General features: G+C 39.9%; 1 protein-coding gene across 1 annotated transcript in view; it reads left to right on the plus strand.

Annotated features, from left to right (window-relative positions):
* The first annotated feature begins 2,938 nt into the window (after positions 1-2,938).
* The window catches only part of LOC112572248 (laminin subunit beta-1-like), a 36,404-nt gene continuing 20,404 nt past the window's right edge, over positions 2,939-18,938 (plus strand). The window contains exons 1-4 of the mRNA XM_025251826.1: positions 2,939-2,998; positions 3,305-3,563; positions 15,449-16,005; positions 17,326-17,443. Coding sequence (XP_025107611.1) covers positions 3,482-3,563; positions 15,449-16,005; positions 17,326-17,443 — 757 coding nt within the window. The 5' untranslated portion in view covers positions 2,939-2,998; positions 3,305-3,481. The remainder of the gene's footprint in view (positions 2,999-3,304; positions 3,564-15,448; positions 16,006-17,325; positions 17,444-18,938) is intronic.

Raw genomic sequence — 18,938 nt, forward strand, 5'->3', positions numbered from 1 at the left:
TGACAATACAGAGCAAATGGTAACCTGCATGCTCCATGTTAGCTTGTATTTGTAAAACAAAGGTAAATAAACACTGTGAGGAAATATTTTAAACAAAAAAAGTAAATACATTCTGATGGTCTTCTCCACTTCTGAAGATTTTTTAACTTATAAATCTGTCCCATTGTCCTTGATTGCTGCATTCCATTTTAACTCTGATAGACCAAATCAAAGAGCTCGTTAAAATGACCAAAGAAAACTAGGTGCAGCACGCATATACATTACCATCAACAACATACTGTTTGATCTTGATTTCCCTAAGTGGCATGCAGGAGTGCAGGTAAGCAGAGGACAGATGAATAATTAGTCAGAACTAAAGGCCTTTTGACTTTGAATAAAATTATACCTCCTTAATAGCATTTTAAATATAGACAAGATATCATTTTATGTGACATAGGCTTATCCTTTTTCTAGTTCCTCCTTGAAGCTAGCTTACAAATGCAACATTTTTTAAAATATACAATTCCTATAAACGGCTTTCAAAACATTCTAATTCTCTTTGGAGTCTCAATTTTTGTTTTTAAGGGGAGAGAAAGATACTAAAACAGTGAAGAGAGCAATGTCATTTTTGTGGAGTTATTTCCCCTCATATTAACCTTATCCACTGAAATGGTGGTGAAATGTGAGATTCAAAAAAAAAAAAAAAAGGAAGAAAATGGGTGTTGGTGGCGGGGGGGGGGGGGGGGATGGAGAAATACATGTGTGCTTTGTAAAGAGCTTTGTATAAAGGTGATCTTTATAAAGACCATAAAAACACCATGTAAATAAAATATATGGTTCGGAAATCTGGAGCGTAATGAATACAATCAACAAAAACTAGCCAAGACATCGCAAAGGCCAAATGGGGATGGATGGGACACATCCTGTGCAAACCAGCTGACACCATTGCCAGGCAGGAACTTGACTGCAACCCTCAGTGGAAGAGGAGAGTTTGGAGACCAAAGCAGACTTGGAAAAAGAACAGTAGAAAGCGAGGATGTCAGAACCACATGGACCCAACTGAGGGGGCTGTCCAAAACTGGGTCCGCTGGCGAGGTGTTGTTGCAGCCCTATGGTACTCAAGGAGTACCAAAGAATAAACTAAACTAAATACAAAAGTAAAATATATGGTTGAGCATGTAAAAAGGTATGCAATCACCAACATTTCTGTATAATTACTGTGCGTGAAGATGTGTACATATAAATGGAAGCCTTCTTAAGACCTAACATCTGTTCAGGGGTACTCAAATAGTACAGTACTGATGCATTGTTATATAATATAATCACATTATCTTACTCCAGGACATTTAAACTCATGTTAAAACAATGTTTGTTTACTTGCAAAGTCATTGTTGGCAGATATGCACCATACTTCTGAAATCAATTTTTATTACAGGGGATCAAACTTTAAATAAAACCCTGAAGCTGGCTCTTTCAAAATAATTTTTAAACACTGGTAAATCATAAGAATGTTAGACCAAGTGTAACAAAGTTTTATATATACATCACACAGAAACTTTGCCAAACTTTATCAAACGTCAGTCAATAATATCTCTTAAGTTAATAGCACTTAAGTTAAAAAATTTATCATGACCCTCATCAATAAATAATAAATAGATAAATACAGAAATAACCAAACAATATCAGCAAGGGCCAATACCAGGCAGGTTTGGGTAAGAAGAGTCCTAATGCTTTTTTTTTTTTATGGCAGAATGGTAACCTTCACACCCTTTAATTTTTTTTTCCTGCAATACACATCTTCTAGTATCAGTATCAGTTAAAAAAGGTAACATTTATAATATGAAGAAAAAAACCCAAACAAACAAGAAATTAGACAGACAAAAATAGTTTGGATAAGTTGGTTGGTTGCTTCCACCTTGCAGCAATTTCGCGCTATGGGGGAAGAGGGAAGGGGAGAAAACCGGAGTACCAGAGAAACACTCAGACCTGTGGACAAGTGTCGCATACAGAGAATGTCTCGAGATGAGATCTGAACCCTGTACCGCGCACTGCAAGAGAGTGTTGTAACCGCTACACCATCGGGCGCACCCTTCAATAGTTTAGATAAGGAATATGTCAAGGGCAATATGTTTGTACTACTCGTAATGTACTAGGTGGTGTTTGTATTTTATAATCATGCTGCAGTTTATAATTTAAATCAAAGCCGCTAAATTTCTGACACAGCTAATTGTTCACAAACACTACGTTAGCGTCCAAAAATCGCACAGTAAATTATCACTACTTCAAGTACAAATGACAGTCAGTTTCACTGGTTTTTACCCACGTTAAAGCCATTGACTGCCGTTTGAATCTTTTATCAAATGACTTTGAGCTACTATTATTAATAAATGACTCAGAAGTGTACAGCTTAATAGAGGGTACCAACTCTGGCGTCGACAAAAACAACAGAAATGTCAACTCACAGCTTCGAATAGCAGCCTTCATTACAGGAAATGCTTGTCTGCACGTCTCTCCAACCAAGGAAGTGACGTACGTGCCCTACTTGAGGCAACTTTTGACCTACTTCGACAAAACTAAACTTTTTTTCTCACTCCATTGATTATTTTCTGTTTAAATTTGCCTTGAAAGCAATCTATAATAAAGCTTTGCATGTATTTGTTCTTTTAAACAAAAAGTTTATAAAAGAAAGTGTGAAAAGGTTATTTAATGCCTAAAAGTGATATGTGGCTGTTCTAGCATGTGCACCCACCCGACGTTTTACTAACGACATTTACAAGTTTCTTTTATAATAACTCTTACACAGATCGGTACACATGCTATATAATAATGTCCTCTCTATCAGTTATTCTTCGATCCATTTTAAAATATATTTTAATTTAAGAAATCGAGTTTATACATGTCACACTGAATAAACGGCGTTACAAGATGTTTCTTTAAATAGATGGCTCGCCGGCTTGCAGACGGTAAGCAAAGCTTTTTATTGACGAAGTAGGAGGTGGTGTGGTGTGGTACGATAGAAGTGAGTAGTCTTTCGATGCAGTTCACTTATGGGCAGCTTAAACTTTTAGCTATGTGAGTTACTGGATGCATCTTTACAGCAATGCATATTCTTTACAGTATTTTTATGTTATAATCCGATGTTTTAGATGGTCATCACAACATATTTTTTTAAATAGCAACCATGAATGCCAAAATGGGAAGTAATTCGTCATTAAGACGTTTTAAGTTGACGGAGTGACCGCCAGACCTGGTTGCTCATCAGAACACCATAACATGTGCAAAGTATTCAGATATAACAACTCTGCTTACCTTTTTTTTATTTCAGGTGTTTAGAGAGTGTGAGATGATACCAGCAGGCTGCAGAAGACCAGTGTGAAAAGAAGGGGAAAATTGTATGGAGTTAACTTATTTAGTTGTGTGTATTGTGAAAGTGAGGTGTAAAAGTCTATAGAAGTTCATGGCTCAAGTCTAGACATTCGAACAGTGCACAAAGGACACAGACATGAAAGAGGCGGCATACAGTGTGATCAACACCGTCATGGATACTTTGCTCGTCATAGCTTTAATTTGCTCATCGTTATCTGGTATGTATGCATTTTTCCCCTGAAGTTGCATAAGTGTGAGATACATTTTATACCACTGATTTTGTATAGATGATTGGGTGTAATGCTATTGCACTTAGCAGACTTCTCATATTCTTATCTTAAGCACAGATGTTGCCATTTAGAATATTTTATTTTATACACATTGTTTTTCTAGTTGTTACCACAGAGGTGAGGGTGCAGTGATCAGAAACTGAAGTAATAATTTCTCATTTAATAACCCTGCCCTACTAGCAATTTGTATAATAATCTGATAGTCTACCATGAGATTCAGTTTTGAAGACAATACCAAAAGTTTGTTTTGTTTCATTGTCAGTTATTGTTTCTTGCTAGCTCTCTTACATGCATGCTTACAGTGAAAATTGATATGGAGAATGTCAGATTAGTTCAACTTTACCATAATACCTGGAGCAGTTTCATAGGTTACTGTCTATAATTTGTTCATTACAAATAATAAAATAAATAATCCTAAAATTAAAAAAAACAACTGATGTGCTTTATTTTTACTCATTTGCTTCTTCTAAGTGCTGTTACTGAATTAGATATCTGTCAGAATTTGAGTACTAGCCACTATTTTCCACAGATGTAAGGAAAGTATAAAAAAATGCATGGTTAGTGTATAAGGAATGCCATGGTTCATAGCTTTACAGTTTTAGGAGCGAAGATCAGGTTCTGCTTTTTCATGGAAGGCAGCTGTTGTAGATTTTTTCTTGCCAGGAGTAATTTTCATTTATCTTATCATTCGAGGGAGGATCTCATCCCAGGTAAATAGTATCCTCCATACCAAATAATGATAGAGCAGTTTCGATGAGAAATAAAATGACTTAGGTATGGCCCAGCAATCTGGAACAGCCACACGATTTCCGCTATGATTATTTTTGCACACCAACTGAAATAGCCCGCCGCGCTCCCACATTTCCTGTCGTCTGCTAAGGCCACAAAGAAACAGTACTGTCCTCTTTCTGAAGTCGCTTGAGTAGCCGCACAGATGCCCACATGTCAGCCTTAGCTTGGCACTTCCTCACCACCCCTACCCTGCCTGTTCTCGAGTCCATCAGCCCTTCCACCGCTGCACGCACTCAAACAGGCATGCACACACGCACGCAGATAGTAAAAATAATGAAGGTGTACCCTACCCCCCAGCAGCAGAAACCCAGCACGTTTCTTGTCTCGTGTCTTCGCCTACCCGCGCCACAGGGGGTTGTCTACTCTCCCTGACACGCTTGTGTAAACAGTCGCCTGTTCCAGGAGTCGAGCGTCAAGCGCGCAGTTTGGTCGAGTGGTCATTTTTCTTGCCATCTGTTTGCCTAGTGTGAGTTAATTCTCCGCCGCCTACCTAGCCACTATGCTTCCACATTTGGCGTGTCCTAGTAGCACTGAGAAATTTGTTGCACATAATCCTCTCACACAGAAGGGAAGAGGCGAGGAATGAATGTTGTGAGTCACTATGTACAATTTGTAAATTTAACTCCACGGTCTGTGCTTAGAAATGGAAACTTTTTTCGGTCTCAAAAAAAAAAAAAAGCTATCAAAGGCGTTGGTTGTTTTCACGAAAAGCTTACATATATATAAACATTCGCAAAGGTTTCAACTTCTAATCAGTCTTGAGAAATGCCAATAATTATGTCATGGACACAAAGTCACGAACTAAATCCACGTCGTCTGTGGTTATACCGCTCACATTCTTCGTGGTTTTATCATTCGTACGTGGAAGGCTGAGGTCGCTTGGCGCTCTGGATGCCTCGTTTTAGCGTCTGGCAATAAGGGTTTGGCTGTTCTAAAGGGGGCGAACGTACGAGACACGCCAGAATGCAGCGACGTTAAAATCATCTTAACCTGGAAAATTGTCACTCCAAATCCATCTTGGCACACTTTAAAAAGATTTATGAAAGAAACGTGTTCATAATCACAGCACAGAAGTGTTGCAAAACAGGAGATATTATCGAAGTTAAAGAATGTCTGTTCTCAAGAACATTAAACTTTTACAGAGCTCACCCAGAGACACACATAAAGAAGGCGTTTAAGACATTGGCGTAAATGAATAATATTTGCAGTCGTAATATAACAAGAAGAGTGCGTTGAAAATTATGCAGCCGAACTGTGAACAACACGCAGAACGGGTCTTTTGGGGTCTTGTTTCCCAGGCATACGTAGGCAATTGTTTTCCCCCATTTTTTTTTTTTTGTGGGGGCGAATTGATGTAAAAGTACATTCACGGATGTATATTGGTATATTGGCCGTGGGAAGAAAGCACAGCTTGCAGTGAGACTCCCCAGAGCGGCGTGACACGAACAGATAGGAAGTGGGAGGGTAGGGGGTGAGGCGGGAATAAGCGCTCGAAACATCGCAGACGAGTTCATGCAGAAGATGGCGAAGAAACTGCTCCAACACGATCTCATCAACAGCCTCGCATACTATCCCCCTCCACACACACGCACCCTCCTGGACTGCAAGGTCTGATAGATGGGTTGTAAGACGTGCCAGTGACTCGCTGTTTCGGTTCCTGGAAATCTTAGCATCTAGAAGACCGAATCACTGGTTAAAAGTTTTCCTAGAAACGAAGACACTGGATATGAGGCTCTCGAGAGTTTTGTTTTTGTTGGATAGTGCTGTTAAGACCGCCCACGTGTCCGCCTCATTTACCGGCACATTTGAGGAAATTCTCATCTGCTTGCCGTTAGTAAAGGGAATAGTCAGACCCATCCACCCCAAGTTAGAAGTATTAGACCTTTTCAGACCCTCAGTTTAAATTCGGGGGCTTCATCAATCAGTCAGCAGAGGAAAAAATACAACAGATCAGGGTAGATGTATTGCTATCGTGGTCTTTGATCCCTGATAGCAAGAAGCAGTAGTTTTATATACATAAAGTCATTAAACTGTGTCGCTGACATTTGATGAAGTAGTATCAGCTTGCTTTGTCTTAAAGGGCTAATGGCTTGCAAAATGTTTTTTGTAGTGACTGGGAAAAGCTAAATACTATTTTACCCATGTTTGGATGAATACTTCTACCACCTTCCTGTCACGAAATACAGGCCTACAAATGTAAACGTCACCATACACAGGACGTTAACAACACAGATATCAGATATGCTACAGTCGTGAAGTCTTCAACCAGTGAGGGAGTTGGGAGCAGTTGTTGATTATGCATGTCGTGATGTCACCAGTTTGACCTCTGTGCATGGCGATATTTCTAGGCGTATCTTGAGCTGAGCTTACTTGGTCATCAAGAAAACAAAATGGCACACCAGTAGTCCTTTAAGCGACGAGGTCTCCCACCTTTTTAGATTCCCGACACCAAAATCGTCCATATGTTTGATAATAATGAATCATATTTCTATAGCGCCATTTCCTCATTACCAGCCGAGCTTAAAGCATTGTACATCCACACATGTGCATGCAATATTAGAAACACAAGGACGTCACGCAAAGGCATATGAACATACACGATGGCTACGAGAAGTTACAACCCAGCCTGTTTACTGTGACAGTGGATCAACCCACAGCAGTCATAACAACTAATTTCACTGACGATCAAAAGTATCGAATGGAGAGCTTCGCGAATAAAAAGAGAAATAGGGAAATATCAATGGTATCCAGAACATCTGCAACCTTTAGAAGTGGCAGCGAAGCCGATGAGTTGATGAATGACATCGACAATATCGAACTTCGCCACATTTTCGCGTTATTTTGGAGTCTTCTTAACATAATGTCCTACTCGATGGATAACGAAGTTTACATACGCCGACACTAGGTAACTTTAATCGCAGAACAGCTTATGCACAATGAGTCGTCAGCTAACGGCTTGCCGTGTTATGTCGGCGTTATGTATGGGTTGGCATCGCATGCTACTCACGTGACACGTGTAGCGTGTCTCTCGCAGACAGCAGTGAGCTTCACCCTCCCGCTCTTCCCCACCCTCACACCCTCTTGCATGTATGTGCCATCGTCTCAACCGTTCTTATTATGACAGAGCTTGGCTTATCAGCATCTTGCTAGGGGCAGAGAGGCTGCCAGTCAAGACACCAGGAAAGTGCTGAGCGGAAAAAGAGGAACACCTGCCAAGAGGTTAAGAATCTCGGCGGTGCAGGAGAAATGCCGGGGGGTAACGCTGACTTCAGAACAGGAGGGCGAGTGGCGACAGTATCACCGGAAGTTTGAGAAGGATGATCTTAAACACGTTGCGGGTGATGAATGGTGAACGATCGCTAGTCTGACACAGTACACGGCTAAGGCAGGTATTTTTACAGGACACAACAAGAAATGGCAAAAAGAGAGAGTTCCTTGATTCAGGTTATAGTGGAGACAATGTTAGTGATGATTATTGTTGAGGGTGAAGATATGTAACGCATTTCTGATATATTAAGGACGTTTTTACTTTCAGTACAGACTGTCGAAAGTGAGACAGTGGCGGTCTTCAGAAAACTGGCCAAAATAGTCACATTCGACCATCTGTGTTTAGTTAAGAAGGCCCTTCATCGAGACTGGAAGGGACTGCAAATCTGCGCATCTCCTGACTCTTCCTATCACCACTCAAGAATTTTCTCCTTCTAGCTAATCGCCAAATACTTTCCTTTTTTTTAAAACAAAGGGCCTTTTGTTTATAACATTTTATGAGTTTATTTTAAGCTATTTGTGGTATGGGTGTGGTTGGGTGGCAGGGGCGGACTGGAGCTTTAAAGCGGCCCGGGCATTATTTACAACAGCGAATCACTTCACCTTCTCTTGGTTGGTCTGAGATTGTACCGAAGGTCCTCTCGACAGCATGTTCACGCCGCTGCCCTTTTGACCTGGAAGAAATCTGTGGCGCTTCCTGAATTAGCGAAATTCCTTAATGAGTGAAGGCAGAGCAGAAGTCGGGGGATTTCATTGCATCAGTACCCATCATCTGTGGCTAGAACTCTTCCCTCTCGTTGAATGAAATAAGCACGTTAACCAGAATACTTAGTAAAGATTTTATCAAAGCTTTTGAGTTTTCCTATTGAAATATTCACAAATCTCCACTCCCTACGCAGTCGTCGTTGACGTTGATATTAGCTTAACATAAATAGTCGGTTGGAAAAGAGGTGGCACAAGCTTCTGACAGAATGATTCAGAACTGACCAGAAAACTGCAAGTTTGATGTGTTTGGGATTGGGTGCGGGGTGCGGGTGGGGGAATGAACAGGGAGGGGTGGGGCGGGATTGTATGCATGATGGGATAGCGCTGCCGGCAAGAGTGCTCTGATTGACGAAGACAGCTGTTTCGTCTAGCAGGCAGTTCCAAACTATTAATGTTTTGTGTGGGTCACGGTAAGTGCAGCATCGTGCTGTGTGACACAGACGCTGCACTCTACAGGAAAGATGAAAGTTGCACTGGCTTTCGCAAAGATTTCTCCGTGGTTTAAAAAAAAAAAAAAAACAACAGAGCTGGGTAATCGGGGTTTTTGGCGATAAAAATTTTGCAGCTGGATCTGCCAGGCTGTCGGTTGCTGCTTGTTTTACAGCAGGGTTCAATCTGTAGAGTCTATGTCGGACATGCATGCGGTAAAAAACCTGTCGGTTTGACAGGCCTGTAAGAGTGTTCTCTGAGCGACTTGTATTCCATCTCTGATGACCATCTGAGAGAAGAAGCCGTTGCACGGCCGATGTCAGAATTGTAAATACTTCAGACGAACTCTTCTTCAGGTTACCATTACTAAGGCGAACTGAAAACATTTTTTGCTTTTTCACCTTATTTCACACGAATAGTTACAAAAACTGCATTTTTCTGCAAAGGGAAGAGAAGAAAAAACATTGGACATCCTTAAAAAAAAAAAGAAGAAAAACCATGACAAATGACACCTTGACTCGCCCTCGTGTCCACGTTCAGTCTTACCCTGCTTGACAGTGGGTTTCAGGTTTTTACACGAATTTTAGCCCATGGGCATTAAATGTTTAATAGACTTCAGGTTTTTTTTCTGATGACTCGATACTGCTCAGTTCAAGGAGTTATTTCGAGAAATCTGGGCGAATACCTCCATCGTTTTCTTCTCGAGATAACAGACATTCCCATGTACAGGCAAAGGTCAGCAACACACATGGCATGATTGCACACGGATACGTTTACGTTGTCAAGAGTTCACCAGTGAAAAAGCTGAAACCATATGCTAATTAGGTATACATGTATGTTAATTAACGTGGTCACGTTGCGAGTTTGACCTCTTGCATAGTGATGTTTGTAGGCGCGTGTCTTGAGGACGAAATGGCGTTATTTGCCCAGATTGGAAGATAAAGTATCAAACACTGAGCTCTATCCTGTCATTAGGGGGAAAGGGACTGCATACCACTAGACCTTTGAAATCTGTGCAAAAAGCGAAGACTGTGCGATAAAACACTGAGCAAGGCGTTGTTTAGGTCTGGTGGGAGTTGTGCTTGTTGTGGTGTTCGTACAGTGCGGTCACGCGTGAAGAGTCACGTTTCACGTTTGCGTGCTCACATGCAGTAACCGTCTTCACGCTGGTGGCGACAATAGGAACGCAGCAGGGCAACCTCGTACGTTCTGGTTGTGGAGCCCTCTGAACAGCTCAGTCCATTCACGAGAGAAACAGGCACATCAGAAACCCACGTTTATTGCGGTACACTTGCAGTACGGAAACTAGTTGAAAACATAACCTAATAAAATGGGCGCTATAGATATTATTAAAAAAGACAATATGCCTCACTTAAAGGTTGTTTTATTGTAACGTTGATAAAAAAAAGAAATGGATTCTCGCCCGAGACCACTGTGAGGAGATATTGCTCTTCTCCTTATATCCGCGTGAGTTTTCTTCGGGTACTACAACCTTCTTAATGCTGTGAACTGAGTCTTTAAAGCGTCACATGTTTTTTCCATTCGGTTTAACGGGAGAAATGTGGACCAAAAATTGCATTTAAATTTCAGGTGAAAACTTTGCTGAAATCGTTCGTCCATGTTTGGCCGATTAAGAACGGCCTTAATAAAATAAACTTGCTGGATCACGCCACCTCGAGCTCATGCCTAGCGACGTGCCACGTGATCTTGTCGAGAACCTAGAAGAGGTGATCAATAAACGTCAGTAAATGAGGCTATTGTAAGTGGTATGAGGGGGAGACTAGTATTTTGGGACTATAGTCTCAGGATCGGTCTGTCGACCAGGTTGTCCGTGTGTAATCACAGGTGCTTCGTGCGTGATGCAGCCGCAGTGATTTGTTCCTTGTAGTGTGTCCGACGGCGCACCCTTCAAATAAGTGAAGGCGGGGATTGTGCGACAGCCATAGCCGGATATTTAGGGCTCTCGGGTCGTTTGTACTCATTGGGACCAGAGTAGTAGTACAGTGCAGTGGTGACATTGTACTGGTAGCTGGCGACGCTTGGACTTTCTAACTGTAATGAAATCATCGCCTCGGTATTCAGACTTACACTGGTTTTTGTATTTACCATTTATATTTATTATGACTTCCATTAAAAATAGATAATCACAAATTTTCGAAACATACGTTACCATAACGTCAGTTCTTTGCTTACCACTTTTAAGCCCCTCTCTATGTAATGAATTCATTGCTTTTAGGGGTGTGGGATATAGGCACCGTACTGCTGACAGACCAAAATATCCAAAACCATCAGGCAATGTTGCCGCTCAAAAAGCTCGCTTTCATTTTGCACATGGAGGAGTTAGGGAAAGGATGTTATCTGGGCGATCATGAATTAGTGATGTCGGACCATCCGCGAACAGTCCGAAGTCTTCGTGGTGGGTCTTGGATGTTGGATTCACGATCGTGGTTCAGTCTAACCCCAGACGGCACAGTCTAGAATAGCATCAGGTTCGAGGTGCAGTGAAGTCCAAAAATCTTGTTGTCGAGAGGAAGAAGAATCCGAGTTTTCTCCCAAATTACTTATTCCATTTTTTCTGACTTTGCTGTACTTTGTCACAAGCGGCGTTTTCAGTTCCGAGCTGAGTTCCATGAGTGTTACTGGCTTTTCTGAATGCCACTGAATATTACAAAATGTGAGCGAATCATAGAATATTTGTTGTATGCAGCATGCTTATACAACAATACCAGAGGAGTACACAAAGTTCGTGAAATTATGACTTTGCACTGTTCTAGCTGTGGGCGAACGAGATCGGGTGGGACTCAGCGTTTGAGTGGGTTTGCCAACTTGGATAGATAGGAAACGGAGACTGGCGGGTATTGTTATTTAGTGATAAGCTGAACTATCAAGGGCGACATTTTAACGTCAGTTCGTGTGCCTGTTTGTCGAGGATCACGACCCTTCTGTGAGGTCCTCAGACGATATCATGACGGCTGTTGTTAGTTTTTGAAGAACTCATTATGAGAGGCCTGCCAATCGATTGGATTTGGACGTGCTTGCCCAAGATCATGCCCATAATGTAAACATTATACAAGCTTTTATTTTGCTTCTTGAAAAAAAACCCCAAAAAACATGGCTTTTTTAAATACATCCAGGTTGTTGATTGAACAGGTAATAAAAATGCAAGCAAAGTAAGAGTCATCTAGTGGTTTGAAACTATCCTAAGGCAACATCACCTGCCATGCTCTAAATTGTTTGCCCACACAAAAATATGATGGCGTCATCCTTGCTGACTGCTGGGGTGATTCATTGGTCAAGGGTTGTTTTTGTTTTTGGTTTTTGTTGTTGTTGTTGTTGTTAAATATCACATTCATCATCTGTATCAACCAGAGCCAGACTCTTTGTAAAGCAATGTGTGATAGCAATTAGATATTTTGTTAATCATTTAAGTTTGAACTGTGAAATGATTGTGGAGCCACTTAGGGTAAGAATTTCATGTTTGAAATGGAAATTATTTACCTGTTGACTGAAAAAAAGATAAAAAGTGAGCACCTGGAACTTGTAAGCATTTGTAGTGCATAACTTAATTGAGAATATCATGTGCATAATGTGGGATATGCTAGCAATGCTTGATCCCTCACTCAATTAAACAGGGATGGACCACATACTTGATATAGGTGGATGGACTCAAGAGACTGGTTAAAAGCACAGCATCCATATCACTCATTTGTTGTCATGAACATAATTAAGAACATCTCAGCTTCTACTTGAGACCAAAATAGACAGCTTTATTTTCTCCTGATGTGGAATGTGTTTTAGTTCATTATGAAGCCACACGCACAGGAAACCACAGTTCAGGTATCTGATGACCTCATTTCTGGTACACTGGTAATTGGCCATGCTGTCAGCTGTTTAGGAAATGAATCTTTCACAAGGGAGGGAAGGGTTTTACAAAGCGGAAGGACTACCGGTACAGTAGCAGATATGGCTCTGTAGTTACATTCTGTAGGTGGTGTTCCTTTTGTTCTTGAACACTGGCCTCAGCAGTCAGTTCAAAGTTGCATGAAATTAACATCAAAGGGAGCTAACTGGCTAGGGTTAGGAGGGTCTAAACCTGTTTAAACATCTGTACCGCATATATCAGTAACATTAGGTAGTGTATAGGTAGAATTTCACCCAAAGTGAACCCAGAATGGACCATTTGTGTGCGTGGGAAAAAATTGTCAAGGTCAGAAGTAGCAGACATTTCTTCATTTGCATAGGCACAGTATGCAGCTTGTCAGTACAGTTGTTGGTGTGTCTTCCACCTTAGTCAAGTAGGCTACTGGTTAGTGTTTTTGACAGTGAAGCAAACGGCAGCCGTGCTGGTTCAAGACCTGACAGGGTTGGTGGTTGGAAAAATCCCCATTCTGGTGCCTTCCAGCCTGCACCCATGCAGCAGGTGCCATGCCAAGCATAAGTGGGTTCCTGATTTATCATGAATGACATTAGGGACGTTAAGTTGACTGTCCTTGTGGCTACTAAGCTATGAAAGATTTCTTTACTTTCTCCCTTTAACCCAAACCTTGAAGCCTGCAAACAAAACTCGCTTCTTTGTGCACATGCACTGACATTGCTATTTTTGATAAGATGGTAGGGGGGGTACACATTCTACAACCCCCTCTTTTTCCTAATGTGATATCAGCATCATTTGCATAGGCAAAATAGAGGAGGAAGTAGGTGTGCATTTTATTTAAAAAATCAGTGAGTCATTTCCTCCCAGACTGATTTTACATTTCTTTAGATTTACTTCTCTGGCTACATGAATTGTGTTCTAACTTGTGTATTCTGGTCAGTTGGAAAAATAGCAGCACCATTGGTCTGTTACATAAAAGTCTTAGAAGTGGGCAGAAATATAAAAGTAAACATAATGAAAACCTCTTTTTTCCCCCACGGATATTCAGTGAGTTGCTGGATGCCTTGTGACTCCCATGTAGTCTATAAGACTAAGAGGCAAATGTTCATTTGCTATGGTTAATGATTTATTTTGTTTTCTTTTTTTCTTCGTCTCAGCTGTCTTGAGTTACAGCAAATTAACTTCAGTGATGATCACCTTCTGCTACTGTTACTGATTAATATCTCACTAACCCATGTTTTCTGAAAATTTTCCAGATAGTGTCTTCACTGTTTAATTTGTAGCGATCACACGCTGTTAACAACGTGGCTGAATTCTTCTCATTATTTTTTGTTTATATCATTGACTGGGATTGTCTTGTGAATGCTGCGATGTGTTGGGATCACTGTGCAAGTGAACCTATAATAACAATAGTTTTAAATAGTACATTTCCTTAGAGGGAGGCAAGCTCAGTGCACTTCAAACGAGACAGGGAATGAAACTGTGTGATAGAGACATACATCACAATCAAGAAAAACATACACTGACATGCACAATTAACATACATACAATCAAATGCACATGTAACAAAACTTCTTATTATTAATAACTTCTTGTATTTTTCTAGAACATTTGTTGGAATGTTCGGCCTGTGGGCCGTTTAAAGCCTGTGAAATCATTTGGTCTGCCAAGGACACTCTTTTCTAATGTCTATAGTGTGGCCAAAGCAACAGCAGGCAGGGCTCGAAATTTAATAAATCTAGGAGATTTTTTTTTTGCAGCATAAATTTACATCATTTCAATCATAACGATTAGGGACAATCTATATCCACTGTGGGATAGACGAGATACATACCAGTCCACTCAGACTCTTGCTTCTTGTGGGCTGCCCGTGGCCTGTATGTTTGTTATGTTGAATCAAATGATAGTCAGTGCCAGGCAGACTGGGAGTGTACCTGTTGTGAAAGTGTCAACACACTCTAGGAAAACTATGGTTTGAGCAGATATGGCAGTTTAATTTTTGAGTATACCCTGTGAATGAAGTTATAACTATCCAATGGCCCTTGGCAGTGAAAAGATTCCCCACCTCTGTTCCAGAAAGATATTTGTAGGCTAGCTTGACTTTTAAACGTGGTCCATTTGGAATCATTGATACATATACTGGTGATATTTAATGTAAAATGATTCAGTTACATAGCATGTAAAATGAGCGTGCTTTCACTTAGAAATTTTACACCTTTGAGCATTTTTAGAACTGTATAATTTTTAAACTTGTAAAATATTAAGCTGTATAATTTTTTCTTAAAAGGAATTAAAAACTTTTGAGAAGTATGTGACAGCCACTTTTTCTGAAATAAACTCTGTGCAGTCATGAGAGATACATTTTTAATGACATGATAGTTTTTTGCTTAAAACAGTTCTTTGCATCAGTGTCTGTCTTAGCTTTCTAAATTTTACATGATTATTACATATAAAGCTGTGAAACCTGTGTGTCTGTTTTTTTGCACTCAAAAGTTTACTCTTAATCCTATTTGTTTTCTCTGGTAACTGGATATACGTTTTTATCGTTCCGAGTCCCTAAATCTGAGTGAATAGTCCCATTTAGTTTGGAATATTACATAGGAAACTAAGAATTATAAATTGCAATTACAAGGGAAATTAAGCTGAATTCACTCTTGTTTTAGATGTAATTATTTATCTTGTGCAGGAACATGGGGGCAGAGAAGACAATCTCAGTGTGAACAAGGCAGCTGCTACCCTGCCACTGGGGACCTCCTCATTGGTCGTGAGAAGATGCTTACTGCCTCCTCCACGTGTGGCCTTGAAAAGCCAGAGCGCTACTGTGTGGTCAGTTATCTGGAGAAGCCCACCAAATGTGCTTACTGTAACTCTACTGAACCCTGGGTTGAAGGTGTTAATGAGGACAGTCATCGGATTGAGAACATTGTTTCATCCTTCAGAGGTCGACGGCGGAGAAACAGATGGTGGCAGGCTGAAAATGGAAAGGCGAAGGTGCATATTCAGCTCAAACTGGAGGCTGAGTTTCACTTCACTCACTTAATCATGACCTTCAAAACTTTCCGACCAAAGGCCATGTTAATAGAGCGGTCCTTTGACTTTGGCAAGACGTGGAACGTCTATCGCTACTTTGCACAGAACTGTGCTCGCTCATTTCCAGGCATTCCCAGAGGGCCAGTTCGTAGTTTGACTGATGTGATCTGTGAAGAAAGGTATTCAGAGGAAACACCGTCTACAGGGGGCGAGGTATACTTTACACTTCTGTGTTTGTATGCATTTGTGTGTGTGTGCACATGCGTACATACATTTGAGAAAGAGAGAAATGGAGTAGAGGTGTGTTAAAATGAGCAAACGTTTGTACATGTGAATGAGTGTACACTTCATTGCATTGCAAATACAACTATCAAAGGATGCAAGGTACAGTACAACATTTGGTAAATTGTCCATGTACAGCAAAATTAAAACAATAATTTGTGAAAGACAAATAAAGAAAACAATCATGCAATGGGTGAACATAAGTTTTGTCTAAATAGCTGATAATCACAAAACCACAAAAATCTTTCATACAAACAAATTTAAGACTCATATCCATCATGTCATGTTCAAACATGGATATACATGTTTTCATGGCTACAACCATTGGAAGAACTAGACGTATAATATATCATCAATTAGCCACAGAAAAAGGAGTTAAATATAGTCATGATACTGATATGTGAAATCATGAAACTGCTTTAATTATTAATGGCTTTTTCATTTGTTTGGTTTATTTCAAAATGTGATAATACTTCAGACCTAAACTTTAAAATTTTTAACTTTTAATCTTTCAATTGCATATTGTTTATTTTTATACCCCTTTGGCAGTGTTTCTTTATTGGCTTTCAGTGTCTCTTAATCAAATGGAAAACATTGATTTGATCTCCTTGTCTGTACACCTTTGATAATGTTGACATTTGAAAGCTTGTTTGTCTTGAATCGAGTTGGGGAGGTATTTGCTTAAGAGTTAAAACGAAATTAATGTTGAATGATAAAGTAAGACCATTCTTTAGAAAATCATCCTCAGATTTTAAACTTTGTTACTGGATAGGGTGGAAAGTAAGAAGATAATAATCTGGTTTTTAAATTTTATCTTTGTTTTGTGGCCATTTTAACAGAATAATAATAGCAATAAATGCAAAATTTGTATAGTGCATACTTACACTCCTAAGGAGCATGCTCTTACCGCTTTAGCACAAGAATGAGACATGGGCAACATATTAGGGACAGGCAAACACATGAACTACAGAAGTACCGATGACGGGGGAGAATACAGAAAACGCAAAGAGGGACCAAGTAACAAGGACTGAGAGTACCATGATTATGCAAAGGAAGACAAGTAGGGAACTAACAATAAGCAGAAAAAGGGGGAAGGGTGTGAAAATAAAATGAATACAGTTCATTGCATGTCCTTTACTTTAAACCTTAGATTTAAGGCTGTGATGGTTAGAAATAGTTATGTGATAATCCAAAACGGTTATTTGAAAATTAGAATTATTAGAATTGACTCTTTGATAATATTTATGACAGGTTATATTCAGGGTCCTCCCACCATTCATCCCCATTGCAGACCCCTACAGTGAGACTGTTCAAGACCTTCTGAAACTTACAGACCTCCGTGTCAACTTCACTGAGCTCCATACTCTTGGTAAGTGTATTGTAAGTGGGTGGGTGTGCGTGTCATGAAATTTATGCAAGTTTATTTTTAATAATTTCTTTACTCTGTTATCAGCATATGCAAGTATTGCAGTTAGCCTTCATGGAGGCTGGAATAAAATATACATTGTCATTTTTCTTTCAATAATTAATATGATGTGAAAGCAACAAAATCATTGAAAATGCTTATGATAATGGCAGAATGAGTTTGAAACTTGCTGATAGACTGGTGCCTCTGACCATATGGAACTAAAGACATTTTCCTGTAGTACCATGGTTCTCGACCTGTGGTGTGCGACGTGCAGATAAGAGGGGAACGCAGATGGTCATCTTTTTTAAAGTTTCTCACATCGGTATTAGGGAAATTACTTTCTAAGGAGGCCGTGCAGACGTACCTTTTTTTTTCGTCTGGGGAGCATCACAAGTAAAAGGTTGAGAAATACTGCTGTAGTAGCAAGCTCAGTGCACTTTGACATAAACAATCAACATATCTCTGTCACACACACACACACTTAAAGGTGCCTACACATGCACCCAAGAAGTGGAAGGTAAGAAAAGAGAGAAGAGAAACCCACTAGCTACTTAACAATATTCTCAAACAAGGTGGGTCTTGAAAACATCATGGGTGGTAGGTGTGTGAAACGATGATGACAAAACCAGAGAAAGAAAAAGACATTAAGGTTAATACAATCATTATTTTTGAACCTTGAGAATAACATCTCATATGAACGTGTAATGTCTTAAATCTTAGTAGCTAAACTCTCTGCATTTACTGATACAGTAAATAGTTTTGCTGTATGGTAGAAAATGCTGACTTGCTTCTTTACTTGTGCTGTTAAGAACACATTCAAAACTATATAAAGAATACTGCACACCAAACACCTTTTCTATATAAAGCAGGTGAAGAAAACCCATTAGCCGCTTGGTGCATTCTTTGCAGTGTGTTAGCCAAAGACGTTCTATCTTTTCTTTATGCTGAGATTAAGAAAAGATTTGCTTTGTTAACAAAATTTTTTTAAAGTTTGCCACAGAGGGAGGACACTATTCTTAGGCACTGGGGCAGAGCAGCTGAAACATGAATACAACCATAGTAGTGTTTTGACTCTATGACCCTTCCTTTGTTGTCAAAACAGGAAGCCTATGGCATTTATTGCATTGCTTAAAGGGGCTTAGACCTACAAGCGTGGTGTCACATTCAGCCTGCTAGACTTTATATATAGAAATCTAAAACGAAAACTTGAGAAATGGTGAATGACAATCACATATTTCTCCCTTAAAATGACAGAACAGAATTATTGCATGTGTTTAAAAACAACCTTACTCAGTTTCTAAACACTGTTTCTATGTGTGTGTGAGAGAGCATGTGCAGGTTTGTGGATGTCATGCAGTTCCACCTGCACTCATACATATTCCTGTTCTTTGTGCTTGCTTCTGTGTCTTTTTTTCTTTTTAGCTTGCATATTTGAGTTTTGCATGCAAAGGGGTTT

Source organism: Pomacea canaliculata, linkage group LG9 (genome assembly GCF_003073045.1).
Source record: "Pomacea canaliculata isolate SZHN2017 linkage group LG9, ASM307304v1, whole genome shotgun sequence".
Classification (NCBI taxonomy): Eukaryota; Metazoa; Mollusca; class Gastropoda; order Architaenioglossa; family Ampullariidae; genus Pomacea; species Pomacea canaliculata.